Source organism: Callithrix jacchus, chromosome 8 (genome assembly GCF_049354715.1).
Source record: "Callithrix jacchus isolate 240 chromosome 8, calJac240_pri, whole genome shotgun sequence".
Lineage (NCBI taxonomy): Eukaryota > Metazoa > Chordata > Mammalia > Primates > Cebidae > Callithrix > Callithrix jacchus.
The window spans coordinates 51,968,341-51,994,513 of record NC_133509.1 but is presented as its reverse complement, the minus strand read 5'-3'; the positions used below and the strand labels follow the sequence as shown (position 1 = coordinate 51,994,513).

The 26,173-nt window shown below is 37.8% G+C and overlaps 1 protein-coding gene and 2 pseudogenes across 6 annotated transcripts in view; 2 read left to right on the top strand and 1 right to left on the bottom strand.

Moving 5' to 3' along the window:
- The window catches only part of AQR (aquarius intron-binding spliceosomal factor), a 130,320-nt gene that overhangs the window by 49,270 nt on the left and 54,877 nt on the right, over window positions 1-26,173 (bottom strand). For all 6 annotated transcript variants that reach the window (XR_013521053.1, XR_013521054.1, XM_009005600.5 and 3 more), the window contains 6 exons: window positions 23,323-23,425; window positions 21,448-21,568; window positions 18,282-18,423; window positions 10,235-10,413; window positions 2,900-3,067; window positions 197-366 (listed from right to left, as the gene is read on the bottom strand). Coding sequence is in view for 4 of the 6 variants with exons in the window: in XM_009005600.5 (XP_009003848.1) it covers window positions 197-366; window positions 2,900-3,067; window positions 10,235-10,413; window positions 18,282-18,423; window positions 21,448-21,568; window positions 23,323-23,425 (883 nt within the window). In the remaining 2 variants the exon portion in view is untranslated. The remainder of the gene's footprint in view (window positions 1-196; window positions 367-2,899; window positions 3,068-10,234; window positions 10,414-18,281; window positions 18,424-21,447; window positions 21,569-23,322; window positions 23,426-26,173) is intronic.
- On the top strand, window positions 5,357-6,174 carry LOC100397794 (transgelin pseudogene; annotated as a pseudogene).
- On the top strand, window positions 8,447-8,880 carry LOC108593420 (small ribosomal subunit protein eS26 pseudogene; annotated as a pseudogene).

Below are 26,173 nucleotides of genomic sequence, written 5' to 3'. Positions count from 1 at the left end.
ATAGATTTAACAAATGAATTTCTTTAAATTTTTATATTTCATCAATGTTAAAAATTTAAGAGGATTGCTTGTAATAAAAATATAAGCAGTAATTATTTTCTCAACAAATCTTCCTCTAACCAAATATCTTTGTATTTATGTCATAAGTCACTTAAATTATCACATAGTACTTTTAGTTACATAGCACCCAAATTACCTTAAAGTTATTTTCCTTTGGTTTTCTTCTCATTATTATATTAAAAGTTTCATACACATCCTCTGCTCCATTTTGTATAGTATTGGTCATATCTTGTTGATATTGGTTTGGATCCAAAAACACTCTAAATGTCCTTGACTCTCCTCTAAGATTGGGTCTGGGTTCAGGTCCTGGGGAATTTGAAAAAGTTTGTTAAATAAAATATATATTTTTCAAATATCTAAGTAAGTTAACAGTATTTCTTGTTTAGAAATGATGAGTAAATGGTTCTGGCTTAACTCCAATCATTCTTCCCAAACTAGAATGTCCTCCACTCACCCACTTCAAATTCTAAGTATTTTCTTCTTTCTCTAAATTCTTACTATTTCCTTCCAGATCAGACATGTAATGTCTATGATGCAACACCATGACTTGCAACAATTTGTAGTAAATGCATTCAACTAAAATAGGAGCACTTGGAAGTCAAACAACTTATCTTTACTTTTGTCACTCTTAGCGCCTACTACTGCCTTACATATAGTAAGTACTCAATAAATATCTTCTAATTAAATATATGTATTTTAGAATTTAAGGCATAGTTTTCTATTCCTTAATTTAACAGACATTCATCACTTTTCTCATCCTTCCACATTCCATACCTAGTATAACCAGCATGAAAGGAAATTTCACATACACAGAAATGTGGGATACTAATGGTTGCAAGATGAGAGCCTTTCTTTCCTCTCTGACGTATCTCCTCTTTTGGCAGCGGGAGCGGGGGGCCCGGCTTAGGCCGCCAACTTTGGTTCCATTATGTGGCCTTATGCTTATTCTATCCATATTCCATTCCCTTCTCCTATTTTCTTTTATTCTAGAGACAAATAACCTAATAATCAGCAGTTTAGCAATGATATAATCTCTAAACCACAGATGATAGAAACTAATTCAAGTTTCAAAAGAAGTTTAACAACCAAATTGTAAAATAAGCACTAGCCATGTATGCAGTTATAATTTAATGATAAGTATTATAAAGGAAGTCAGGACAATGGAAGAATTTTTTTTTTTTTTTTGAGACAGAGTCTTACTGTCACCCAGGCTGGAATGCAGTGGTGCGAACTCGGCTCACTACAACCTTTGCCTTCCAGTTTCAAGCAAGTCTCCTGCCTCAGCCTCCAGAGCAGCTGGAACTATAGGCACTTGCCACCACGCCTAGCTAATTTTTTTCTATTTTTAGTGGAGACAGGGTTTCACCATGTTAGCCAGGATGGTCTCAATCTCCTGACCTCATGATCTGCCCACCTCAGCCTCCCAAAGTGCTGGGATTACAAGCATGAGCCACTGAGACTGGCCATAGAAGAAAGAATTTCAAAGGGATAAGTGATATGCTTAAGAAATCAAATAACTGACTAATTTTGTAAAGCAGTGTTTTTATGGGGTAAAACTAGCATCTTTTGTGGGATAATTCCTTCTTTTAGTTCTGTTCAGATGTTTAGCATCCATCCCTGGCTCATAGTTACCTAATAACAATAGGCTCCCATTCCTCATCCCATCCCGGGTATTTAATATCACTATGCATTTCCAAATGCAGGACTGTATAGTTCCCAATTAAGAACCACCACTATGATGAATTAAAACAGTCAACTTTAAGAAGAAAAAAATGTATCATTGAACGCAAAAAAGCTTGGACATCTGAAAGAAGTATTTAGTTTTTCTAAAAAAAAAAAAAAAATTATAAAGTATTATACATTTTTAAAAGCTTTGAATAAAGACAATTTCAAAAGATCCTGTCCCAGCGTTCGAGACCAGCCTGGCCAACATAGTGAACCCTGTCTCTACTAAAAATATAAAAATGAGCCAGGCATGGTGGCAATCACCTGTAATCCCCACTACTCTGGAGGCTGAGGCAAAAGAATTGCTTGAACCTGGGCGGTGGAGGTTGCAGTGAGCCAAGATCATACCACTGCGCTTCAGCCTGGGTGACAGAGCAAGACTCCTTCTCAGTGGAGGAAAAAAAGAGTCTGTCCTTTCCAATATTTAGCAATATCTAACATAGAAGTTTTGAAACTGGCCAGGTACAGTGGTGGCTCACGTCTGTAATCCCAGAACTTTGGGAGGCTGAGGCAGATGGATTGCTTGATCTCAGGAGTTTGACACCAGCCTGGGCAACATGGCAAAATCCATCTCTACTAAAAACTACAAAAATTAACTGGGCATGGCGGCACGTGCCTATCGTCCGTCCCAGCTACTGGTGGGGCTAGAGAATCACATGAACCCAGGAGGCAGAGGTTGCAGTGAGCCGAGATCATGCCACTGCACTCCAGCCTGCACAACAGAGTGAGATTCTGTCTCAAAAAAAAAAAAAGAATTAGTTTTGAAACCATGTTACATATATCTAAAACTGCATGGGAGGTACCCTGCACATGCAGATAAATAGAGATAATAACCTAATCATCAGCAGTTTAGCAATGATATAATCTCTAAACCACAGATGACAGAAACTGATTCAAGTTTCAAAAGAAGTTTAACAACCAAATTGTAAAATAAGCACTAGACCTGTATGCGGTTGTAATTTAGTAAGTATTATATAGGAAGTCAGGACAATGAAAGCAAACCCTTTGTGTCAATTTAGTAGATGACACCACTAAAAAATATTACTTAAGAAGCAAAATAGGAAAGACATTTATCATTCAATACATATACTCTTTCAAAAATATGTCACCATACCATCTTCAATGACACGTCCTTTATCATCCAGCATGCCCTGAATTTCACAGCCTCTGACATAAACCAGGCCAACCTGCTCAATAAAAGGTCTCCTTCGGTCAAACTTAGTGCCATAAGGTTTTGTGGGACGTACAGTAATTAAAAAGCATACATCATGCTTACGAAGACCTGGTAAGATATAAAGACATTTTCATTTATTAGAATTTCATTGTTTTCAGTCTTTTGTAGGCAAATTCTAATTTGTCTCTCTACCTCTTATCTTTGGTAGAGAGATATCGTGAGTGACCAGTGATTACTATTGCACTGTAACACAATTATGGGCTTTTCTATAACCTTTAATACTCAATATTTCATAGCATTAATTGAAATGAAAACCTCTTTATATTAAAATTAGAAACATTCATGCCAGGAATACATTACTGAATAAGCCCTCCAAGTCATGCTACAGCTCCAAAATTGGATGTTCGTCATCATTCTTATTTTTAACATTCTTAATAAGTAACCAAAAATACAGTTGGCATACAATCCATCTATATCATATTTAGCAGGTTTTTAATATCAGTTTAAACTATCTATCAGTGTTCTTCCGAACACAGCCTAATTGTATTTCACTAAAACAGGTTAACTCTAGAATAATTCATCAGGGCAAAAAAGTATTGTTTACAGATATGATCTTGAGAAAGCTGGTTGAATATATACAGTTTCAATTGGCAAATAATGAATATTTTTATAAGTGATTATCAAGAAACAGAAGTATTGTGCCAAAGTCCATAGCTTCTCAGCCCACTAGACCCAATAATGGAATCAAATGGCTTCCCAGCTCCATTAAAAGTAGAGAAACTGGAAGACAAGGATTATAAAATTAGACCATACAACATGTAATGCTACACCACTTAATCTTCATTCCATTTCCGATGTTTTTTTTAAGCCATTATATGACATAAATGTAAATGTAAACAGTCTGCTTGCTCATAATCTTATTAACAACAAACACAATGAAATCAAATCAGCAATGTGGGTGTATAGCTAATAGTACTGAAAAGATTTTGGTTTGTTTTAATTGGGGGACTGGATAGAGTGTTGGTAAAGGTAGAAATAATAACTCTATTCATAATACTGAATTATTTCCCAATAAATTCTATGCAAAGCAGCAAGAGAAGTAATGAGAATGAACCAGGAATCGTTCTACTATCTGAGTTGTACTACTTGCATGATGTCTGATCTGCACAACTCATTAAAACTTCTAAGTCTAGGCCAGCCGCAGTGGCTCACGCCTGTAATCCCGGCACTTTGGGAGGCTGAGGTGGGTGGATCACCTGAGGTCAGGAGTTCAAGACCAGCTCGGTCAACATGGTGAAATCCTGTCTCTACTAAATATACAAAAATTAGCTGGGCGTGGTGGTGGGCACCTGTAATCCCAGCTACTTGGGAGGCTGAGGCAGGAGAATTGCTTGAACCCAGGAGGGGGAGGTTGCATTGAGCCAAGATCAAGCCACTGCCTCCAGCTTGGGTGACAGAGAGAAACTCTGTCTCAAAACAACAACAACAAAAAACAACTTCTAAGTCTAAAAGCCAAAGGAGGGGTCCTGAGAAGTCACTAATCCTCTACCAAGATAGGAGTTACTTTCTGGCATCACCAAGGAATGACCTCTTGTTCCTTCCTAAAGCAAACCACTTTAGTCTCTGACATCTTAGATCTACATTTTTTAAAATCCTGTATTACAATGGGCTCAACTCTCTCCTTACGACCATTTGTATCCACCCAATCCTAGCTGTGCTTTCTACAGTATTTCCATTTCATTAATTCTGTTTCCTTAACTTTAAATGAGAATACTGAAGATAAGGGCTTGAGGTTCACACCTTTTCAAAGGGACAAGCCGAATGTTTTATGGTATTTAAAAATCTTTAAAATTTACTTTTATAAAACAATATTCATTATTGTTTACAAAATCTCTCCTCTTTGCTCCCATTTTCTATTTGGCTATCCCATCTGTGATCAATAAAGGGGCTGGTTTTTGGCCCAGGCCTCCCAGAGAACACTTTTCTCTCCATCATACCCCAGATTATCACTCATCCCACAATACCCTACTAACGTACCCATTCCAGTTCTCATTCTACCAGAGGCCGATGTGTAAAAGAAAAAAAGACTGTCTCATGCCCTTCTGAAAGCAGTCAGTAATGGGGGAAGTGGCTTGCTTGTCTGGGTAAAACATCCTTTTGTTTTCTTTAACACCAAAATGCAGACTGTCATCTATAAATTCCTATAAAAAGTCATTTAAAATAAAAAAAATTCCAACCACTTACTACTTCTGCGGTACCCAGTAAGTTATCTCAGTTTACTACCCACTGTGTAAAACAGTATTTAATATCTCCTTAAGCTTCAAGGAATAATAAATATAAAACCTTCTCCAGCAACTTAATGGCTTTCTAAACGTCCAGCAATAATAAAGGTGTACCGCCTGTCTGTCCAAGCCCAGGCACAGGTCTTCATTCCTTCCTGCGATCCCCAAGGAAGCCCTCTCTCCCCAGACATGGCCAACAAGGGTCCTTCCTATGGCATGAGCCGCGAAGTGCAGTCCAAAATCGAGAAGAAATAAGATGAGGAGCTGAAAGAGCGGCTGGTGGAATGGATTATAGTGCAGTGTGGCACTGATGTGGGCCGCCCAGACCATGGGTGCCTGGGCTTCCAGGTCTGGCTGAAGAATGGCGTGATTCTGAGCAAGCTGGTGAATAGCCTGTACCCTGATGGCTCCAAGCCAGTGAAGGTGCCTGAGAACCTGCCCTCCATGGTCTTCAAGCAGATGGAGCAGGTGGCCCAGTTCCTGAAGGCAGCTGAGGACTATGGGGTCACCAAGACTGACATGTTCCAGACTGTTGACCTCTTTGAAGGCAAAGACAAGGCAGCAGTGCAGAGGACCCTGATGGCTTTGTGCAGCTTGGCAGTGACCAAGAATGATGGGCACTACCATGGAGATCCCAACTGGTTTATGAAGAAAGCGCAGGAGCATAAGAGAGAATTCACAGAGAGCCAGCTGCAGGAGGGAAAGCATGTCATTGGCCTTCAGATGGGCAGCAACAGAGGGGCCTCCCAGGCTGGCATGATGGGCTATGGACGACCTCAGCAGATCATCAGTTAGAGGGGAGAGGGCCAGCCCTGAGCCCTGCCCTCCCCCAGCTCCTTGGCTGCAGCCATCCTGCTTAGCCTGCCTCACCCACACCTGTGTGGTACCTTCAGCCCTGGCCAAGCTTTGAGGCTCTGTCCCTGAGCAATGGTAACTGCACATGGGCAGCTCCTTCCCCTTCCCCCAGCTCAACTTCTTATCCCAAAGCATCACTGCCCTGGCCCCTCCCACCCAGCTGCCCCCACCACCCCTACTGTGAAGCGGTCTGGGGGTAGCCTGGATATGGGTCAAGTCCACTGTCTTTGGCAGCAGAAGTTCATTGAAGAAGAACCAGCCCAGCCTCCCCCATCTTTTCCTGGAATATTTTTGGGGTTGGAACTCAAAAAGGAAAAAAAAAAAACAAAAATATATCAATCTTTTCTTAGAAAAAATAAAAAATAAAAAATAAATAAATTTTCTAGATGAATAATATATCAGAATGAAACTCTTTTGAAGGACATAGGGGTCATAAAAATAATCTGTCACAAACCATATGCACTATAGTAGGCATTTGTTAAACATCTGGCTAGCTTTGGTGCTGGATTCCTTCGAAATTCTTTGATAATGATATAGTTCCCATGATTATAAACAGCTACGTTGGTAGTAATAATTTCTGAAAACAAATCTATTAAAGGACTTTCCCTTTCCATCTGGGATGCCAAGAAGGTAAAAAAAGGTAAAACCTACTGACTACTGTTTCTCAAAACAGGGCATCAAATAACACCTCTCACAGGACAGCTGGGAGAAAAATATAAAAGTACTAATTAGAAATCAGTTCATATGTCACTTCTAGCATAGGTCTTATTGATGTTTTAACTCTATTGGACTTAGTAACTTTGAACATATCCGCCTCCAAAACAAATTAATTTTGACATGGAACGTTCATCCTTAAAATCTTGCCTAGCAAAAAATAGGAGAAATAACTCCTTTAATTTCTTGGAGTTATTTATAATAATTTCTTCAATTATTATATATGCTCAAGTATATTTGTTTTCACTGATTCTTTATCCTTTCTTAGGTGCAAATAAACTATTATTTATTTCTGAGTTGTTTGGACTTTTTATTTTTATTTTCCACAAAGTATATGCATTTCTATTCTTTTCACCTTGGCTACTTTTATCTTTTGAAAAATACCAATTTTCCTTACTTACTGCTCTGCATGTTTATCCATTATATGTGGGTTTTTTCCCTGCTCTTTGGCTAACACTAATATTTTTATTTTTTTATATTGATTCCACAAATCTATAAATATTATCTTGCTAAATTTAAGACTTAAAGCGCTCTCCTCTAAGCTTTGCGAACTTCAGTGTTCAAAGCTTTGATATGCATGCAAGTTTATGCTTTTTATTATAATATTAAGATACCTACATATTCTCATATGATCCCCGGTATTTTTATTTATTTTTTATTTTTACCCTATAAAATAAAGCTTTACACACAAATGGAAACTTGCTACAACCCAAATTACAGAATGAAATGCCACCTATGTAACACAAAATGGCAATAAAAAAAACAAATTAAACGTAGGCCTAGATTATTTGAAACCATACGTGACATAATTTGTTAGTATAGAACACTGTAGACAGTAGTCAGGGCACTGTCTTAGCCTAATAATCTTAGGGCAGCCTGATTGCTCCTAAATAAAATGAGAATTTAGACTAATCACTTAACTATTTTTTTTAAGTTCTGGGGTACATGTGCAGATTGTGCAGAATTGTTACACAGGCACACACATGCCATGGTGGTTTGCTGCCTCCATCCCCTAGGTATTTCTCCTAATGTCATGTAACGCCACACACCTACAACCGTCTGATCTTTGACAAACCTGCAAAAACAAGCAATGGGGAAAGGATTCCCTGTTTAATAAACGGTGTTGGGAAAACTGGCTAGCAATGTGCAGAAGGCTGAAACTGGACCCCTTCTTTATACCTTATACAAAAATTAACTCCAGGTAGATTAAAGACTTAAACATAAGACCTAACACCATAAAAACCCTAGAAGAAAACCTAGGCAATACCATATATGACATAGGCATGGGCAAAGACTTTATGACTAAAACACCAAAAGCAATGGCAAAAAGAGCCAAAATAGACATATGGGATCTAATTAAACTTACGAGCTTCTACACAGCAAAAGAAACTATCATTAAAGTGAACCAGTAACCAACAAAATGGAATAAAATTTTTGCAAGCTACTCATCTGACAAAGGGCTAATATTCAGAATCTACAAAGAACTAAAACAAACATACAAGAAAAAAACAAACAACCCCATCAAAAAGTGGGCAAAGGATATGAACAGACACTTTTCAAAAGAAGACATTTATGTGGCCAACAAACATACAAAAAAATGCTCATCATCACTGGTGAGTAGAGAAACACAAATCAGTCTCCGCTGCGAGCTTCCAAGATGACAAAGAAAAGAAGGAACAACAGTCGTGCCAAAAAGGGCCACGGCCATGTTCAGCCTATTCGCTGCATGAATTGTGCCTGATGCGTGCCCAAGGATAAGGCCATTAAGAAATTCGTCATTCGAAACATAGTGGAGGCCGCAGCAGTCAGGGATATTTCTGAAGCGAGCGTCTTTGATGCCCATGTACTTCCCAAGCTCTATGTGAAGCTACATTACTGTGTGAGTTGTGCAGTTCACAGCAAAGTAGTCAGGAATCGATCTCATGAAGCCTGCAAGGACCGAACACCCCCACCCCGATTTAGACCTGCGGGTGCTGCCCCATGACCCCCACCAAAACCAATGTAAGGAGCTGAGTAAAAGACTGAAGATAACTATTCTCTGGAGAAAAATAAAATGGAAATTGTACTTGATATTGCCTATTAAGTGTATCTGTGCCAGATAGGGTGGGGATTTTGTGTGTGTTAGACCAAGTGTGAAATAACAAGTAGTATTTTCATGGGGAACAAAGCTTATTTATGTAATCAATTTTTTTTGTTGTTGGTGGGAAGGGGTGGGAGATGTAGTCTTGCTCCGTTGTCCGGGCTGGGGTGCAATGGTGCTATCTCAGCTCATTGCAACCTCTGCCTCCTGGGTTCAAGCAATTCTCCTGCCTTGGCTTTCCAAGTAGCTAGGATTCGAGACATGTGCCACCACACCCAGCTAATTTTTTGTATTTTAAGTAGAGATAGGGTTTTACTATATTGGCCAGGCTGCTCTGGAACTCCTGACCTCAGATAATTCACCCCTTATCTTATTTAGGCCTCCCAAAGTGCTGGGATTACAGGTGTGAGCCATCATGCCTGGCTATTCATTTAAATTAAACCTTGTTTGTAGTCATGTCCTTGGCTTCACAACTTGCTGTGTGAAATAAAAAGTTTAGGCATCTGTAAAAAAAAAAAAAAAAAAAAGAGAAACACAAATCAAAACCACACTGAGGCATCAGTTCATGCCATCAGTTAGAATGGCAATCATTTAAAAATCTGGAGAGAACAGATGCTGGAGAGGATGTGGAGAAATAGGAACACTTTTACACTGTTGGTGGAAATGTAAATTAGTTCAACCATTATGGAAGACAGTATGGCAATTCCTCAAAGATCAAGAAACAGAGGTGCCATTTGACCCAGCAATCCCATTACTGGGTATATACCCAAAAAAACGTAAACTGTTCTATTATTATAAAGACACATGCACACGTATGTTCACACGGCATTGTTTACAATAGCAAAGACCTGGAACCAACCCATATGCCCATCAATAATAGACTGGATAAAGAAAATGTGGCACATATACACCATAGAATATTATGCAGCTATAAAAAAGGATGAGTTCATGTCCTTTGCAGGGGCATGGATGAATCTGGAAACCATCATTCTCAGCAAACTGATAAAAGAACAGAAAACCAAACACCACATGTTCTCACTTATAAGTGGATGTTGAACAATGAGAACATATGGACACAGGAGGGGAACATCACACACTGGAGTCTGTTGGGAGATGGGGGGCTAGGGGAGGGGTAACAGGGGGTGGGGATTGGGGAGGGATCCCTGGTATTTTTAAAACTAATAATTAGAAAGAAAATTGCTATTCTTTAAATCAAATTTCAAGAATAAAGTTTAATAAAAGCTTAAAAGGATAACATTTAGTAAAAGTACCTTGTTATTGCTCTAAGTGAAAGTTCGTAACAAGGCAAATGGTAACATAACTTTTTGAAACATAAAAAATTACCTTCCCATTCATCTTTGATGTGATCTCTGACATTCAGATTTATGGTAACATCTGCACGAACTCGGGTTGGCCAGTTTTCACCTATGTTGGGTTTGGCAACTTCAACTACAGTGAAAGCCACGATTGGCTGGGCCATTCTCGCCCAGCCACCAAATACTACACCGCCGTATTCAGACTGCCTGAAACCAAAGAAATGGATGATTACTCAAACAAAAAATAATTTATCCCCAACTTTTAGACAGGTAAAACTAGTAAGCAGGAATACTGTTTAGCTAGTATTTAAGCCCTAAATTGGTAACCCTTATTTCTAAACTTAAAAAAAAATAATTTAAAAACCTTTAACTCTCAATGTATAGAAAGTATATATGATAGTATGAAACAGATAATATGGTCCAGAAAAGAAACGAAAGTAGAGGAATATCTCCTCCCCAATCTAAGAAAAAAGCTAACCCTATGTGCATAAGAACATTCTGGGGCTGAGCCACTGTATCAAAGAAATAAAGAATCTAGCACACTTAGTTTTATTTCAGCTTTACTGAGGTATACTTGACAAAAATTGCATACAGTTAATGAATACAATGTGATGTTTTAAACTATGTATACAGGGTGATATTATTACCAACACAGTTATCATTTTTTGTGTATGTGGTAAGAATACTTAAGAGCTACCCTGGCAAGTTTTAAGTACATAAAACATTAATTATAGTCACTATGCTTTACATTAGATCTCCAAACTTATGCATCCTATAACTGAAAGTTTAGATCTTTTGACCAACATGTCCCCATTTCTCCCACCCACAACCTGGTAACTGCCCTTCTACTGCTTCTATGAGTTTGCCTCTTTTGGGTTCCATATGGAAAGTGAGATCATCAGTTTTTGTCAATCTGTACTGGCTTAATACATTTAGCATAATGTACTCCAGGTTTATCCATGTTGTCAAAAAAAGGATTTCCTTCTTTTTAAAAGTCAAATCATATTCCATTATATGTTTTTATATATGTACACACACACCACCACATTTCTTTATCCAATCATCCCTTAAGTTGTTTCCACATTTTGGTTATTGTGAATAAAGCTGCAATAACCACAAGAGTGCAGATACCACTTTGGGGTAGCAATTTTATTTCCTTCAGATAAATATTCAGAAGTGGGTTTGCTGGATCATATGATAGCTCTGTTTTTTAATTTTTTGAGGAATCTCCATACTGCTTTCCATAACAGCGTACCAATTGACATTCCCACCAACAGTGTGTAAGGGTTACCTTTTCTTCACCTCTTTGCAAACACTTGTTATCTTTTGACTTGGTAATAGTCATTGCAACAGCTGTGATATTTGAATACCTCATTGTGGTTTTGATATGCATTCACCTGATGATTGCTGATGTTGAACACCTTTTCATCTACCTGTTTATCATTTGTATGTCTTCTTACAAATGACATGTTATTCAGGTCCTTCATCATTTTTTATTGGGTTATAGGGTCTTAGGCTATTGAATAATATGAGTTCCTTATATATTTTGGATATTAACTTTTAATCAGATACATGGTTTGAAAATATTTTCTCCCAGTGGAGGTTGCGGTGAGCTGAGATCACGCCATTGCACTTCAGCCAATTCTGTCTCAAAAAAAAAAAAAAGAAAGAAAACATTTTCTCCCATTCTGTAAGGCTGCCTTTCATTTTGTTGATTGTTTCCTTTGCTGTGCAGAAACTTTTAAATTTGATGTGGTCCCCACTCCTTATTTTTGCTTTTGTTCCCTGTGATTTCGGTGTCACCCAAAAATCATTGCCAAGACCAATGTTATGCAGATTCTCCCCTATGTTTTCTTCAAGGAGTGTCATGGGCTTAGGTCTTAAATTTAAATCTTCAGTCTATCTTCAGTTAACTTCTGTGTATCATGTAAGATAGGGATTCCCTTTCATTGTTTTATAAGTAGATGTCCAGTTTTCCCAAGACCATTCTCTTTTTCCCATTGTATACTCTTGGTACATGCAAAGATTAGATGATTATACAAGTGCGGGTTTACTTCTGAGCTTTCTGTTCTCTTTTGTTGGTCTATGTGTTTTTATGCCAGTACCATAATGTTTTGACTAATGTAGCCTTGTAATATAATTTGAAATCAGAAAGTATGATGTATCCAGCTTTGTTCTTCTTGATCAAGATTGCTTTAGCTATTCAGGTCTCTTCATGTTACTAATTGGCTTCTTTTCATTTCAGATTGGAGAACTTCCCTTGGTATTTACTGTAAGGGAGGTCTAATGGTGATAAACTCTCTTGGCGTCTGTTCTGTTCTGCTTTTTGGTCTTTATTTCTCTTTCATTTCTGAAGGACCTCTTTACTAAGTTTTATTTTATATTGTTACCCTTTTATCCTCTTCATAAAGTCTGGTTCAATTGTTAATATTTTATTTTCTATATTTTAAGTATTTCTATAAGCTGTTTCAAATACATTTTAGGAGAAGCTATAATTTCAAAAAAACATTTAAAACAAGCAAACAAATAATATCAATGCAAAAACTTCCTTTGGAGCATATTTAAATCATTTAAAAGATATTGCTATGGATTAGAGAAAAAAAATAATGAAGCTAATTGTAATAACCAGAACCACTAACATCCCAATGCTTATTCTTTCTTCTTATGTTAGTCTAACTAGTACTTTAGTTTTCATATTAAATAGTTGTATTTGGGAAATCTGTAATGTAAAAGTAGAAGCAGCACTTCAAAATTAGGAAGTACTGCAGAATATGACATACCTACAAAGATAAACTGCCTCCTATATAAAGACTTTATATCACAACAAAGACTTTATTTGTGAAAAGACTTTTATTTTCACAAAAAACTGTAGAACTTCATAACATGAAAAAGAAAAACTAATTAAAAATAAAGTTCTGGAACGATCCAAGATGGCCGATCGCTAACATCTCGAGATTGCAGCTCCCAGTGAAAGCTCAGAGAACAAGAGGACGCCACACTTTCAGACAAATTTTCGTTGCTCACGGAGCAGAAGATTCCCAGTGGAGGAGCTCCACGGGTCGCCAACGCAACTCTTGTGGCCGGTGCAGCGGTTTCGCCGGCACCTTGGCACGGCAGCTCTCAGTGCACAGTAAACGAACTGGTTCCCCTTCTGACCAAGGTTTAGAGGAGCCGGACGGGTCGCCAGCGCAACTCTTGTGGCCGGCGCAGCAGTTGTGCCGGCACCTCGGCGCGGCAGCTCTTGGTGCAGAGTTAACAGGACTGGTTCCCCTTCTGACCGATGGCTGGAGCTCCGGAAAGGCAGAGTCACCTATTACGGACTCAAAAAGGAAGCCAGACTGGAGATTCCCGGGCAGAAAAGCACCATCAGTCTTAATGCCGCTGTTTTGGCTGGCGCAGTGGGTTGCTCATATTTCGGCCCTGGGAATTAACAACTTGGATGTCCACTCAGAGACCTAATATGAAAGTTGGTAATTACAAAGACAACAGGTGGATAAATTTACAATAATGGGAAGAAACCAGTGTAAAAAGGCTGAGAATACTCAAAATCAGAACGCCTCTCCCTCTAAAGAGGATCACAGTTCCACATCAACAAGGGAACAAGACTTGATGGAGAACGAGCGCATCCCATTAACAGAATCAGGCTTCAGGGAATGGATAATAAGAAACTTCTGTGAGTTAAAAGAACATGTTGTAGCCCAACGTAAAGAAACTAAGAACTTTGAAAAAAGGTTTGACAAAATCCTAATGAGAATAGACAACTTAGAGAGGAATATAACCGAATTAATGGAACTGAACAATATAATGCAGGAACTCCGCGAAGTATGCATAGGTTTAAACACTTGAATTGTTCAAGCAGAAGAAAGGATATCAGAGGTCGAAGTCCAACTTAATGAAATAAAACGAGAAGACAAGATTAGAGATAAAAGGATAAAAAGGAATGAGCAAAGTCTCCAAGAAATGTGGGACTATGTGAAAAGACCAAATTTATGTTTGATAGGTGTACCTGAATGCGACGGAGAGAATGAATCCAAGCTGGAAAATATTCTTCAGGATATTATTCAGGAAAATTTTCCTAAACTAGCAAAGCAGGACAATATTCAACCCCAGGTAATACAGAGAACACCACAAAAATATTCCTCAAGAAGAGCAACCCCAAGGCACATAATCATTAGATTTACCAGCGTTGAAATGAAGGAGAAAATACAAAGGGCAGCCAGAGAGAAAGGTCAGGTTAATTACAAAGGGAAGCCTATGAGACTTACATCAGATCTCTCAGCAGAAACTCTACAAGCCAGAAGAGAGTGAGGGCCAATATTCAACATCCTTAAAGAACAGAACTTTCAGCCCAGAATTTCATATCCAGCCAAACTAAGCTTCACAACTGAAGGAAAAATAAAATCTTTTATGAACAAGCAAGTACTCAGAGATTTTATTACCACCAGGCCTGCTTTACAAGAGCTTCTGAAAGAAGCATTACTCATAGAAAGAAACAACCAGTATTAGCCTTTCTAAAAATGTACCAAAAAGTGAAGAGCATCAACATAAAGAAGAATTTGCATCAATGAATGGATAAAACAGCCAGTTAACATCAAAGGGCAGTAATCCTAAATTTAAATAGACTAAATCCCCCAATCAAAAGATATAGCCAAAACCCAACAGCATGTTACATCCAGAACCATTTCACTTGCAAGGATACACAAAGACTCAAAACAAAGGGATGGAGAAAGATTTACCAACCAAATGGAGAGCAAAAATAAATAAATAAATAAAAAGCAGGAGTTGCAATTCTCGTATCTGATAAAACAGATTTTAAAGCAACAAAGATATAGTGGTAAAAGGATCAATGCAACAACAAGAGCAAACGATCCTAACACCCAGATACATAGAGACTTAGACTCAATGAGACAGAAAATTAATAAAGATATCAAGGACTGGAACTCAGATCCGGAACAAGTGAACTTAATAAATGTTTATAGAGCTCTCCACTTTAAATACACAAAATATACATTCTTGTCAATACCACATCACACCTACTCATAGGTTTAAATGAAACATTATTAATTGGCCATTATCAATACCCATTTTTTTTAGAATAAAGCAACATTTCCCTTCTCTCTCCCTCTTTTTCTTCCTCTTTCTTCCTCTCCTTCACTCCTTTTTTTTCTTTCCTTCTCTCAAAAAAAGAAAAAAAAAAAAGAAATCAACTTGTAGACCTCTAGATCCAGGTCGGCAATGTCTCTCTTATTGCTTGATTTCCTTCCTTCCCTTCTCTCCCTCCCTCCCTCCCTCCCTTCCTCCCTCCCTCCCTCCTTTCCTCCCTTCCTCCCTTCCTAAAAAATAAAAATAATAAAGTTCTGGGCTGGGCACAATGGCTCAAGCCTGTAATCCCAGCACTTTGGGAGGCCAAGGCGGGTGGATCACGAGGTCAAGAGATCAAAACCATCGTGGTCAACATGGTGAAACCCCGTCTCTACTAAAAATACAAAAAATCAGCTGGGCATGGTGGCGTGTGCCTATAATCCCAGCTACTCAGGAGGCTGAGGCAGGAGAATTGCCTGAACCCAGGAGGCAGAGGTTGCGGTGAGCTGAGATTGCTCCATTGCACTCCAGCCTGGGTAACAAGAGCGAAACTCCGTCTCAAAAATAAATAAATAAAGTTCTGCAAACCAATGGCTTGGCTAGTATTGGGACAATTTCTAAAAGAAATTATGTAGTGTCTAAACCCTTGCGAAAGAACTTCCTTTCACCTACTCCATTTTTTGCAGCTTTAATGCAGTATAATTTACATACCATAACATTTATCCACTGTAAATGTACAAGCCCATAGTTCTCAGTAAATTTATGGAATTGTGCATTACCACAAAATCCAGTTGCGGAACACTTCCATCATCTTTAAAAAGATCCCTCTGGCTAGGCGCGGTGGCTCATGCCTGTAATCCCAGCACCTTGGGAGGCCAAGGCAGGTGATCACAAGGTCAGGAGTTCAAGATCAGACTGGGCAACACGGTAAAACCCTGTCTCTACTTAAAAATAGAAAAATTAGCTGGGCAGGCTGGCTCGTGCCTGTAATCCCAGATACTTGGGAGGCTGAGGTAGGAGAATTGCTTGAACCAGGACCCGGGAGGCAGAGGTTGCAGTGAGCCAAAATTGCGCCATTGCACTCCAGCCTGGGCTACTACAGAGCAAGACTCCACCTAAAAAAAAAAAAAAAAAAAGATACCTCTTGTCCAGTTGCAGTCAATCCCTGTGACCAAATCCAAGCAACCACTAATCTATTCCCTTGACCCCTTTTTCTTCTTATAAAATCTATTTGAAGCATTAAAAAGTATAGATTTCTGGCCTTTAAGCACATCCTCTCTTACTGCTGGTTAGTGGGCTTCAGCACCAAGAAAACATGATCACTGGAACCACATAATGAGTCAAAATGCCTCTGTTAGTTTTCCATCTTCAAGATACATAAAACAGAAAGAAGCCTAGCCCTTTTAGGTTTCAACATTTTTAATAATTTTCAATGATGGGCATTAAAAATGTAAATTTTGAAGAATCTATTATTGCAAATGTGAATGAATTAACTCCAGAAAGTGACATTTTCTTCCCCTGCCAGAAAATGGTATACTTAAAAAAAAATTTTTTTTATTAATAGACCAAAAGAACTCAAAGTATTTTTGTTACACTTGGCATTTAAGTAAAATATAAATGAATTCTATTTGTTGAACTGCCAGTTAATAAATCCCTAGAGTTTGCAAAATGGCCAAAATTAGGCCCAAAATCTGAGCATATAAACTCAAGGTAATAGTAAATTATAAAGAAGTTTTCTGATCAAGCACTCCCCCAGGGTCCAAACAATGGGCAACAATTTCAGCAAAGCTGTGGGCAGAAATGATCAGTCAGTAGATATACAAATTTCACAGTGCTCGCCTGCCTACTGACTCAACTGATTATTAAGTAAAAAATGCTTTGTGTTGTATTTTAGTCTCACCCAGAATAACTTCTCACATAATTAATTAAAAAATAGAACTCTGTATGAAATAAAACATGGGAAGTGAAAAAATAGCTCATAATCACAGTATCTGTGGTAGCTCTCTATAATTAGTAAGGAGAAGCCTGGAAGATACCTGAATCAGTTCATATTCCAAAGCTGTTCAGTTTTTCATATAAAATGCAATATAATCATGTTATGTATATATGGTATGCTATAATGTAATAAAAATCCATCTCACAGTATTTTACTCATTTATAATCACATGTGATGTATAACTTATATCAGTTTATATATACTTCGAATGAAATAGTGAATAAAGAGCATTTGCCTGAAGTCAGCCATATCTATAAAACCAAATTAACCTTTACAACTTCTTGTAATGCAGAGCCGCTACCATAACCAGAATGAAAGACTTTTCTTAGCTAAAGGAATTCCAGACATCAGCTAGCAGGTGGGGAGTGGAGTTTATGCAGAAGAATTCCTCAAATAACAAGACCAACTCAACTGGCCCTAAAAGTAAATCCTGGTGATTTACTCTCCTCCACAGAATCTATGGGTGGAGAGACAGAGAATACTTTCTAACATACCACACCATACAATGTTCAGCAACAGCCCTAATCCTCTATCCATTCCCCTAGAGAGGCGGACTGAGAATACTGTGGCAACAGTGACAAGAGTAGCTGGATTAATGGAACATCCCTTTATCACAAGCTTCTTCCATGACTTAAACTGTCCTGCCCTAGCACAGGCCTGCTGGCTAACCCCTAGCCTTCAATCAGTCTTTAAGTAAGGTCCGACCTACTACCCTCTACAGTTCCCCCTTCCCTTCCTGAGCATGATGACTTCTTCTCCCCTATCCCCAGTCTCCCATCCCCATTCCTAAGTACTCAGATACATAGTTTATATTTTAGCACTTGTGATATGATACATGTTAATTCACATTTTAAAATGTCTCAAAGAGTAAATATCTCCTATTTTAGAGGGCACCTTTGTGCCAGGTATATTATTTCTAAATATACTAAGGTTTCTGACAGAAGTTTATCAGTCACTGTCTGCATCATTTCATTACAGGTGGAAACAATTTACTAACCATGGCTTCATTCTGCTGACACTATCTTCGATGTCCTGCCGAATTTCATAAGTTGACTCTAAGCGGAAGAGGTTAAAGTTCCTTAGCAGGTAGTCGTGAAGAGTCAAAAACTGCAAATTCAATTTGGGAAGAGCTAGACAACCTGAAAAGGAAAACATCATCCATATTTGAATTATTCTTCTAATCAGACATTTGCTCTCTGTGTTACAAAAACTGGCACCAAAAAACTAAAAATATAATGAATGCCTGAAATGCAGCATATTTATTTTTGTTTCCACACAGATGTTAAAACCAGATTAATAAATGTTGGTTATTAAGAATTAGGGGTGAAGCTGGGCATGATGGCTCATGCCTATAATCCCAGCACTTTGGGAGGTCGAGGCAGGTGGATCGACCTGAGGTCAGGAGTTGGAGATTAGCCTGGCCAACATGGTGAAATCCCATCTCTACTAAAAATACAAAAAATTAACCGGGCATGGTGGCAGGCACCTATAATCCCAGATACTCAGGAGTCTGAGGCAGGAGAATCGCTTGAACCCAGGAGGTAGAGGTTACAGTGAGCACAGATCACGCCATTGCACTCCAGCCTGGGAAACGAGCGAAACTCAGTCTCAAAAAGAAAAAAAAAATTATTAGGGGTGAAGGATGAGTTTTATTAATACATATAATCTGCATATCAGTGATTCGTACGTAAACTACTCCTTCAAAGAATTTAAAGATACTTGTACTAATAGTCTCAAGTAGTTCAAAACTTCTTCCCTTGTCACCTAATTTATTTTTAGCAAATATTGAAGTGAATCATGTTACCATAAATTTAGCCTACGACAAAATTTAGCATAAACGCTGAATTATTACGTTACGTTGCATAAATCAATCTCCAATGATCATTATTGTGCTCTGAACTTGCCTTGTGGCTAAACTTTAAGGATAAAACATTGCTTGTATGTTATTCCAGACTCCCCCTTTTCTGACTATATGAAAAAACAATATTCTGTTCATTATTCTCACTTAATACTATTTCTCCTGGACAGGAAGTGACCAACCACTTAAAATGTGTTTTGGAATTTTAAAAATCCCCAAACATATTTTACTGGTAAGTCACAGTCTCGTCATTGTTGTCCATATTACCAAAAAATAAATTAATAAAGACAACAACATTGACATATAAAAACTTAACATTATTTATATTAGTGAACTCTGACTTGTAATCTAACTCCATTTCTTTCAATAGCACATTTTTATTTTTAAAAACCCTGACAATTAAAATGTCACAACTTTGCAACACTCAAATGAATTAACAAATCTAGGTGTTTAGTATCAATAGCTACTAACAGCACAAAAAGAGAGACAAGCAGACAGTATGTGCCTCCTGATAAAAGAACATACCACTACCAGGAATCTTGCCAAGGAGAACCTTAACCTGAGACTCTGCCTAAGGTGGTATCAATTTGCAAGAAAAATAAAAAACAGAGGAACATATTCTGCAATATGCCATGAGTATTCAGTCAGAAAAATCTGAACCGTGGGAAACTCTAAGATCAAACAACTCTGGTTCTTCCGCAGGACAAAGAAAAGGAAAGAAAGGGATGTACAGAAGGTACCAGTAAAGTAAAAGACATTTTTTTTAATGAAACCTTTTCCGCTAACCCAGCACCCTCCCATATGCCCTTTCCCGGTTACAGCTTTTTCCCTTCACCTGACAGTAACCATTTCCTGACTTTCATAGCAATCACTGTCTTAATTTCTTTATAGTTTTATCATCCAGGTGTGTATCCCTAGACATAAGAAATTAACATATTAACCACTGTAAGGAATGTTCTGAAATCTAGCACAATATTAGCACACTGGATTTACTGGGGTTGTGGCTCTAAGATATGTCATAGAGTAACCATTTTAAATAAATATACCAATACTTATACTTGTGATGTCTTTAAAACAGTCACAGTTCTTCTAATAGTAATACCATTGTTCAAAAAATGATCTGAAATTTCTTTTGCAATATGCCTTCAAGGCCAGGTGCAGTGGCTCACATCTGCAATTCCAGCACTTTGGGAGGCCAAGGCAGGCGGATCACAAGGTCAGGAGTTCAAGACCAGCCTGCCAAACATAGCAAAACCCCATCTCTACTAAAGATACAAAAAATTAGCCAGGTGCAGTGGCACACGCCTGTAATTCCAGCTACTTGGGAGGCTGAGGCAGGAGAATCACTTGAACCTGGGAGGTGGAGGTTGCTGTGAGCCGAGATCAACAATTGCTCTCCAGCCTGGCCTACAAGAGTGAAACTCAAGTCTTAAAAAAAAAAAGGGGGAGAAGAAGAAGAAGAAATAGGCCATCAAAATATTGCATATACTCAGGTGTGACAAATTCTCATCCTCAGAGGATGAGTGGAAAGTGAACAAACTAGGCAATACCATTTTGGATCAACACTAAGGGTTTTCTGTCAATTAATGATAATATCTTTTTTTTGGTGTTTACTACCTGGCTTTACATAGAATTCAAAAGAGCCCCTAAAAAAGGCTTTGAAAAACAAAAGCTGTCAAACACAGCCTATCATAGCAACACAATTAAAGCTACACCTCATGCATTATCAAGTCTCCTTGAAAACAGTCTTATGGTCAGGTGCAATGGTTCACACCTGTAATTCCAGCACTTTGGGAGGCTAAGGTGGACAGATCGCTTGACCTTAGGAGTTCTAGACCAGCCTGGGCAACATAAGGAGACCTTGTCTCTACTAAAAATACAAAAAGAAAAAAAAAAGTGGGCATGGTGCACGCCTGTGGTCCCAGGTACTCGGGCGGCTAAGGTGGGAGGATCACTTGAGCCCAGGGGCAGAGGCTGCAGTGAGCTGAGATTGTGCCACTGCACTCCAGCCTGGGTGACAGAGCAAGACCACATCTCATACAAACAAAAAATTAAAACAGTCCTAGGGCTTTATGGTTGTATTTTTGACGCAGTGAAATATGTATAGTTAAATTTAATGAAAATCCTTAGTGCTAAAGCTTTCAAAATACAAAATCTTTTCTAGCTTCTAAGGTTAACTTCTGGGTACCAGGAAATTATCCTAATGTACAGAATAGACTGACGTACACTGTCTATAACTGCCAATTATACATGAGAAATCTGACGGTTTCACTGTTACAGCTGAAGCCATATTTCTTTACCATACCTTCTCCAGAATAGTACTCAGTCGGAACAATATTTTCATCCCATATAATTTTCTCAGTCGGATACAAAGGCATCTGGTTCAACTGCTGAATCTGAGAAATTCGACGTTCATGACGAGATACCTAAAAGAAAGGAAACAAGTTCATGCAGAAGGTTAGAACCATCTTTTTCAATCAAAATAATTTATGAAAGACGTTTCAGGCCTGTCAGTTATTTCATGTCTACATCAGTTATTGTAGCAGTTCAACAAGAATTTTTTTTTTTCTTTTCCTACTTTCTCCATAGATCAAAGATAACAAATGAACCGACGGTGATGGTCTTTGGAAACAGAGACTGAGTTCAAACCCCAGCTCTTCTATTTATGAGTACTGTAAAAACTAGCACGTTACTTTAACCTTCCTGACCTTACTTTCCTTTTCACTGAAACAGATAAAGTGCCACACATCTCAAGTTTCTTAAAAAAATGAAATTTTATAAAACAGTGTCAAAGTCCCTGGCACATGTCAAGAGTTTAAAAACCATGACACTTAGCATTAATCACCGTAAGAAAAAAAAAGGAGCTCTAAGTTTTGGACTACAATTTTCATTCTTATACTAACCAGCTATATCATCTGGGCAAGTTTATTAATCTATCACCCTAGTCTTCTCCCTCTTTGTTCCCTTCCATAATGACTTCTATGTACCCTTAATATTAATATTATAGTAATCTATCTCCAATTTGAAATTAAGTGTTTAATAATGCTAAAATGATACATTCTTACAACATATCACATTCTGTTCAGTGAAGACAATATAATTATAGAAAAAAATCATGGTATCTGAACAATATGCCTATTTCAAATTTTTAATCATAAATTGAGTATTTGAAGAATCCAAAGCCTGAAGAATCCATATCCAAATCCTCCCTTTCCCTTTAGGAAAGGAAACATAAACAATTTCCTGACATAATTTTCCTAAACAATTATGTTTAGGAAACATAATTGCAGTTCTTGCCATTAAGAAAAAAAAGAAAAAAAAAGGAAACGGAGGAAACAAAACATAATGTTGTAGCACTATGCATTTTAAAAATTATTGTCTTTTGGTGAAACTATTTAAATTTTAGGAAAAAAAATCCAGCCACAAGACTTTAATAGGCACAGGATCAATGTTATACTCAAATTTGTTGTCCATTAGAAGAATTCCTGAAAAAAGGCTGGGCACGGTGATTCATGCCTGTAACTCAACACTTTGGGAGGCCAAGGCAGGGGAATCACTTAAGGCCAGGAGTTGGTGACCAGCCTGGCCAACGTGGTGAAACCCCATCTTCTACTAAAAAATACAAAACTTAGTTGGGAGTCATGGCACACACCTGTAATACCAGATACTCAGAAGGCTGAGGCACAAGAATCACTTGAACCCAGGAGGCAGAGGTTACAGTGAGCTGAGATATATACCACTGCACTCCAGCCTGGATGATGGAGTGAGACTTTGTCTCAAAAAAAATTCCTGAAAAAAATCCGCATTTCTTTCTATTGTAAAGATTTATTATGAATCCCCAAAACCTGACTCATGAGAGAATTTACAGGGTCAAAAAACAGCACAGGAATTTTTAGGAATTGAAACAGAGACAATGAAAAGTGATTTGCACATAAATACTTGCTAATAGAATGATTCATCCAGAAAGTAGTTTAAAGAGATAAAATACTTGAGAAAAGAAATTCAAAAGATGAGAAAGCAAATCTCATAAAATCAAATAATAATACAATTCCAAAAACAAAATGGGAATTATCCACCTAATCTTTGGCCCATAAAATATCTATATGAACCTACATCTTTAAGAATGATTTAAAAAGGCAGGGAAAACCAAATGCAAAATTCAGAGAATATTAGTATTTACCAGCAATTCTAGAAGAAATTCTTTATCAAAAGATGTTTCTTCATTTTTAGGAAGAGTTGGCAACAAGCAGAGGTATGATGCCACCTGATGGAGTGTGTTTGAACTGCAGAATAGAGAACAATATTCATAGTAACTTACTTCACTTTTGAAACATGTATTTTTACAAATAGCTTTTAAAAAACAAATATAATACTATGACATGGGCAGCAAATATCAAAAACCAGCAATGAAAATTAAGGCTTCAGTGCGGGGTTCTCAAAATGTTTTCTGTAAACCTCTCATTGTACCCACGATCCTTTTAGGCAGTCCCCAAGAACACTTTTAAATATTTATACTAAGACATCGTTTGTTTCACAGTTTTAAGAATGTCCTTCATGAAGCAGCAAAAAAAAAAAAAAAAAAAAAATTAATGCCATTAAATTTGGACTTGAGTAACGTTCTTTTTTTTTTTTAATTCTGTGACAAAATGGGAAGCACATATTTTGCACACAACTTTTACTTCAAAAAATAACAAACTATACGGCCTTGGACAAATGGCAATTTTCTTTCAAATTTCAATTTTTGAATGAAATAAGTCTACAATTTCAAGGAAAACAACTATCAGTATTTGCTGTCAATGATACAATTTGAACTTCCACATGAACGTGAAAAATCAGAATTTTGGAAAACCAGTATTCGCCATGAGCTTCACAGCCTTCCACTATTTAATTGGTCTCATCAATGATACAATTTGAACTTCCACATGAACGTGAAAAATCAGAATTTTGGAAAACCAGTATTCGCCATGAGCTTCACAGCCTTCCACTATTTAATTGGTCTCATCACCTCCCAAAAATCTGTGCTAATTTACAGCTAACCCCCTTCTCCATCCCAATCCAGCAACCAAAATCAGTTTTCTATTTGTAATTTTGTCTTTTCGGGTCAAATAAACGAAATCATACATTAGGTAGTCTTTTTTTCTTGCTTGTTTTTTGAGATGAGTCTCACCCAGGCTGGAGTGCAGTGGCACCTTCTCAGCTCACTGCAACCTCCACATCTGGGACTTAAGCAATCCTCCCACCTCAGCCTCCCCAGCAGGTAGAACCACCAGTGTGCACCACCACATCCGGCTAAATTTTTGTATTGTTGGTAGAGATGAGGTTTCACCATGTTGCCTAGGCTGGTCTCAAACTCCTAAGCTCAAGTGATCCTGCCTCAGTCTCCCAAAGTGCTGGGACTACAGGTGTGAACCACCACAGCTGGTCTAAGGTAGTCTTTTGAATGGCTGCTTTTACTTAGCATAATGCATTTGAGATTCACCCACACTGCACTATTTATCTGTAGTTGGTTCCTTTATGTTGCTGAACAGTATTTCATGACATGGCTGTATCACAGTATGTTTATTTATTCAACAGCTAAGGAATATTTGTGTATTCCAGTTTTTGCTGATTTTGAATAAACCAACTATATTCCTTTTTCTGTATATTTTTGTGTGAACATAAGTTTTCACTTCTCTTGAATATATCTGTAAGTGGGAAACACTGGATCATGATGTAAGTTCATGTTTATCTTTACAAGAAAGAGTCAAATTTTTCCAAAACAGCTATCCCACTTTGAATTCCCACCAGTACATGAGAATTCCAACTGCTACACATCCTTGCCAAGAGTCAATGTTATCCATTTTGGGTTTTTTGTTTGTTTTGTTAAGACAGAGTCCACTCTGTCATCCAGGCTGAACTGCAGTGGTGTGATCATAGCTCAGTGCAGCCTCGATCTCCTGGGCTCAAGCAATCTTCTTGTCTCAGGCTCCTGAGTAGCTGGGATTACAAGCATGTGCCACCACGCTTGGCTAATTGTTTTGATTTTTAGTAGACAAATGATCTTCCCGCTTCAGCCTCCCAAAGTACTGGAATCACAGACATGAACCACTGTGCCTGGCCTTATCCATTTAAACAACAAAAAAAAATTATAATAGGTATGTCATATCTTGTTATGGTTTAAATTTGAATTTCCCCAACGACTAAACATGTTAAGCATCTTTCTATGGACTGACATCTATCTATCTACTTTGGTGAAATGTCTGTTCAAATCTTTTGTCATCTGTAAATTGTTTTATTATTACAGGAGTCCCCCTTTATCTGTGGTTTCACTTTCCATAATTTCAGTTACTCATGGTTGATCACAGTCTGGAAATAGGTAAGTATAGTGAAATAAGATATCTTGAGAGAGATACCACATTCACATAACTTTTATTATAGTATATTGTTCTAACTGTTCTTTGTTACTACTGTTGTTAATCTCTTACTGTGCCTAATTCATAGCTTTATCATAGGTTTTTACATGTACATGTAAAAACACAGTATATTCGGGGTTCAGTACAATATGCAGTTTCAGGCATCCACTGGGGTTCTTGGAACACATGCCCTGCGGAGACGGAGGGAACTACTGTATTGAATTCTAAGATTTTCTTCATCAAATATCTATTTAGCCAATATGTTCTCCTAGTTTGTGGCTTTTTTTTTTCCATTCTCTTATCAATGTCTTTCAAACAGCAAATGTCTTTTAGCTTTGATCAAGTCCAATTCATTTTTTCCCATTATGAATTGTGCTTTGGTTTCTATAGACAAACCACAATCAAAAACATTTTCTCCAATATTTCCCAGAAGTTTTGGTTTTGACATTTAGATCTATAATCCATTTTGAGTTAATTTATGTATATGATGCAAGGTATGGGTCAAGGTTCATACTTTGCGTATGAATATCTAATTGTTTCAGCACCACTGAACTCCTTTCTTTATTGAGTTGCCTTGACACATTAGTCAAAATTCAACTAACCATATAGGTGTGGTATATTTCTGGACTCTATTCTATT